The sequence below is a fragment of the Panthera uncia genome, chromosome E1, assembly GCF_023721935.1.
Source record: "Panthera uncia isolate 11264 chromosome E1, Puncia_PCG_1.0, whole genome shotgun sequence".
Taxonomy (NCBI): domain Eukaryota; kingdom Metazoa; phylum Chordata; class Mammalia; order Carnivora; family Felidae; genus Panthera; species Panthera uncia.
In genome coordinates, this window is record NC_064814.1 from 55,015,952 (window position 1) to 55,020,399 (window position 4,448).

At 63.2% G+C, this 4,448-nt stretch overlaps 1 protein-coding gene across 1 annotated transcript in view; it reads right to left on the reverse strand.

Moving 5' to 3' along the window:
* Positions 1-641: 641 nt before the first annotated feature.
* NTN1 (netrin 1) overlaps positions 642-4,448 on the reverse strand; it is a 157,252-nt gene continuing 153,445 nt past the window's right edge. Inside the window, exons 5-7 of the mRNA XM_049635362.1 lie at positions 4,000-4,257; positions 1,783-1,928; positions 642-749 (exon numbers count right to left, since the gene is read on the reverse strand). Coding sequence (XP_049491319.1) covers positions 642-749; positions 1,783-1,928; positions 4,000-4,257 — 512 coding nt within the window. The remainder of the gene's footprint in view (positions 750-1,782; positions 1,929-3,999; positions 4,258-4,448) is intronic.

Consider the following 4,448-nt stretch of genomic DNA (forward strand, 5'->3'; position numbering starts at 1 on the left):
AGCGGGGTCCCAGATCCACGACCTCTGGCATGAAGAAGGGGGTCTGGGGCCTGCTTGTCACCTGGCGGGGGCGGCAAACCCGAGGTACTAATTAGCTTCTGGAACACCCCGTGCGCTGCCTGGAAGCGAAAGAAACGCGTTTTCTAATTGGCTCCCTGCCGGGTGTCAGTCCGAGAGGACGCGGCCCCTCAGAGGCCCGCTCCCCAGTCCTCCCTGGCCCCCCCTGGCTGCTCTGCCGGCCTCACCTAGCCGCCCATCCCCAGGCCGGGTCCCTCCTGCTCCTCGTGCCCCTGGGCTGGCCCAGGTCTGCCCCGGGTAGGGGAGGGATGCCCCCCACTCGCACTTTTCCGGGGCTCTACAGTCCCAGCAGAATACAAAGAAGATTCTCTACAAAAGTCCTGCAATCCAATCACGGGATCTACCCCCAGCCTCAGAGCACCCGTGCGCCCCCTGCACCCACCCCTGTGGGCACCACTCACTGCTTCCAGAACAAGCCTCTCCCCGACGGCCTGACGCCCACCCTGCTGGGCTCTTGGAGACCCTCCCCCTGCAATTCCGTCTCCTGACACATCTTTGTCCTGCCTGCTGCTTGACCACGCAGGCCTGGATGCTAAGCTGGGGTGGGGACTGCTCCCCAGCTTTTAGGTGACCCCAAGGGAATCAGGATCAGTCTTGGGGACCAGAAGCCCTCCAGGATCTTTGGGGAACAGGAGGGGACAGTGCCAGTCCGGGCCTCGAGCCAACAGGCTCTGGGGAACGGTCAGGAGGACTTAAAGGCTGGCGGCACGACAGCCTCAGAGCTCGTCGGCTCCCCGAGGGGACGCCCCACTTCTCCTGCCTCTGCTGCCCCTCAAATGTCACCCAGGGGCAGAACCACGGGTGCCCGGGCAGCGAGTGTGGGGCAGGAGCTGGGGTGGCCTCCGTGAAGTCTTGCAAGGGTGGGCCCGCTGGGCTGTTCCTCACTCCTCCCGGCCTTGGGGCAGGACCCGGGTGAGGCTAAAGGTGATTCGAGAGTGGCCGCCCAGGGCAGGCCATTGTGGACCGAGCAGGACAGGCCTCCGTGGGCAAGACACCCGCCAGCTGGGTGACACGAGGGGACTGAAGCCAGCCGCCTTTGACACCGCTGCTCTCGGATAATCCATGAGGAGCCAGGGGCTGGCAGGAAGGCGAGGGTCGGGCGGAGGGGTGGGGGGCGGATGGCAGAAGGAATCCCACCTTCCACACCCCCAGAAAAGATGTCCCTGCCGCCCGGGTGCCACGGCAGGTGAGGGGCTTCTGGAGTGGGGTGGGGCCCTCTGGGTTTAGAAAAAGAGGCTGTGCGGCCTGCCTGCTGGTAGGGGACAGGAGACCACTGAGGGGGACCAGGGTCCCTTGGAACATCACAGGTCAGGGAGGCAGAATCCAACACAGTAAGAAGAGAACAAAGTGGGGCCAAGTCAGATAAAACCAGGTGGAAAACAGGAGCTGCCCCGGGAATGTTTTTAAAAAGTCTAATTGTTCCTTCCTTTACTTTGTGATGAGAACAGGGGCTGTGGGCCAACACCTCACGGGACCACCTGGCCCTTCCCTTCCTCCCTGTCCAGTTCTGGGCAGGTGCGGGGGCACAAGGCTCTTCTCTATGACCCCGGGCTCTCTGGGCCTGCGGAGACAGCCCGTGCTTGTCCCCAAGCCTGGGAACACGACGGAACCCTTGGGCCTTCCGGCCTGAGGCCGCATCCCTCAGAAGAGCGCCTGGACCTCAGCAGAGGCAGGATGCTTCTCGCGGAGAGGACGCGACCCTACCCGGGGCCCCTCCTTGTGGTCGTCACCAGGGCTCAGAGATGACTCAGGGCCCAGCTCCTTTACCTTTAAACCATCCCAAAGTCTGTTATTTTCCGGTGGAAGGCAGACGTTCCTGCGGGCACTGTCGAGGGGCTTTGGGGAAGGTACTGTGGGCCCCAGAAGGGTCTGGAACGGGGATCCCCATGGCCTGATCACGTCTGAGCCAGGCGGCCTGAGTCACTGGGATCATGCTCTGGGCTCCAGTGTGGGGTGTGCACGCGTGTGCGTGTGGGTGTGTGGACAGATGCTCTTGAGGAGGAAAATGAGCAAGTTTTACGAGTTCTCAAAATTCCTTTGGGTTCCCTCGGGCCTCCTCGTTCATTTCGTTATGCTAAAAGGTCCCGACCACCATCCTTATCAAAGAAGAAAAAAACCACAAAAACGTGTTTGGTTCAAATGGCCGACCCAGGTTAAGACCCAGGTAAGACCCAGGTAAGACCCAGGTAAGACCTGGCCGGACGCCCTTGGGTCGGGGAGGGACGGACCAAGGTTCTCTTCCACCTGCTCTGCTCCCTTCCTCCCCTCCCCTCCTGCCCAACTGCCTGCCGACCAGCAGACCACACCCCTCCCGGGGCGCCCGTCAGGCACCCGGCCCTGTGCTGGCTGCTTGTAGACACAGCCAGCAGGTGCACGGCCTTCATGCTGCACACAAGGAAACGGAGGCTCAGAGAAGCAAGTGACACGTCCCGGGTTCTACGGAAGGATTGGGGGCAGACCTGGGAAGCTGCACAGACGTGAGAAGCCAGAGCAGGGCTGGGGGCCGGGGGGACAGGGCCGCCGAGGCCTCGGATGGGGAACTCGCCTCCGAGAGGCCGACTGCGGAGGGACAGACGGGACTGGGCAACACCCAGCGGGAGCGGGGAGGCGGCGCATGGGGGTGGGCAGGGTGGACGGTCCGTGCAGGAGGAGGCGGCCCAGCCCCCGTCCAAATCGGCCAGGCCCACCAGCCTGGGGGGGAGGCCCGGACGGTGGAAGCCACACCGGGCCTGGGTTCAGGGCCCCTCGGGCCCGCATCCAGGCGGCAGTGACCTCCCGGCCGGGTGACGGGGGCCTCGGCTGCCCACATAGATGCCCGGCTCTCGGCACAGGGGCCTTCCCCAGCTGTGCCCACAGATCCTCCTGGGACTTCTGTTCACCGGGCCGGCTCTGAAGTGCCCCCCAGCTCGCTGTGCACATCTGCCCGGGGGCCCTGGGGGCTTCCTCACCTCCCTCGGCCTCCCTGACTGCTTCCCACCCACCGTGACCGCAGTCAGGCCTTGTCCCTGCATCACGTGATGTCTGGCCAGCACAGGCCCCCAGCCAGCACAGACGCGCTCAGGTAGCGGAAACCACAAACCCAGCTCCCGACCACAGGGAGAAGGGGCACGGGGAGCATGGCCTGGAGTGAGTGACGGGCTGAGTTGCCCCGTTCCCGCCGAAAGGGGCCTGACGGCTCGAGTGACGGGGCACCTGCACGGGGCTCCCGGGGCCGCCAGCCCCAAAGCTCCCGGCTGCAAAACCCCTTTGGTGACCCCCGCAGCTGCGTTCAAAGTTCAGGTACATCAGAATTGTCAGCACGCCCTGTAAAATGCAGATTCCCAGGTCCACCTCAGCCCTGCAGGGTCGACCTCTGGAAGGAAGAGGCTTCAGAAATACGAGTTTTAGGGGCGCCTGGGTGGCTCGGTCGGCTCAGCGTCAGACTCTTGATCTCGGCTCAGGTCACGCTCTCACGGTTCAGGAGTTCAAGCCCCGCATTGGGCTCTGTGCTGACAGCGCACAGCCTGCTTTGGATTCTCTCTCTCTCCCCCTCTCTCTCTGACCCTGCCCCACTCTCTCTCTCTCTCTCTCTCAAAATAAATAAATAAAGATTTAATTTAAAAAAAAGGAATAGGAGTTTTAAACCCTTGGAGCTCCCACCGCCTTTCCTGAAGAACCCCACTTTGAGCACCGGAGGGAGACTCAAGTTGGAAGCCCATAGAATGGATGAGGGCACTGAAAACCAGAGAGGTAAAGCGACTAGTCTGAGGCCACACAGCAGCCCCCCCTCCCCATCTCCGGGACAGAGTGAAGACCAGACGCCAGACTGGGCATCCCGGCCACAGGGGAGCCCCACTGGCCCGGATGCCAGATTCTCCTCCCTGCCAGGGAGAGAACCCAGCCCTCGCACCCCGCGGCCCCTCCCGCCGCACGGCCCCTTGCCTCCGAGGACCCAAGTGGAAGAGGTGACAAGCCCCTTGGGCGTGGGATGCCACCAGCCGGGCCCCTGGCCGGTCACAGGGACTCCACGACCAGCATGCAGCCTGGACCACGTGCAACCGAGCCCCACTCCAGGCTGGTCACGTGGCCCCGCTGTCCCCGCTAGACAAGGGGACTCACACTCACCATAGTCCTTCCTGCAGTATTTTTTCATGTTAATCTTCAGCTTCCCTTTCGAGGCCTTGCAGTAGGAATCACAGTCTGCAGGGGAGGGAGAGCACAGACAAAACCTAATTAGGCTGGCAATGAATAGGCTGCAGGCAAAGTGGGAGGCCTGCCTCCCCAGATACCCAGAGGCCTGCGATACCCTCGGGCCGAGCAGGCGGCCATTCAGGGCAGGACTGGCCTTCTAAAGAGGCGCCTGGGACAAAGGCCCCCCCCCCCCCCCCCCC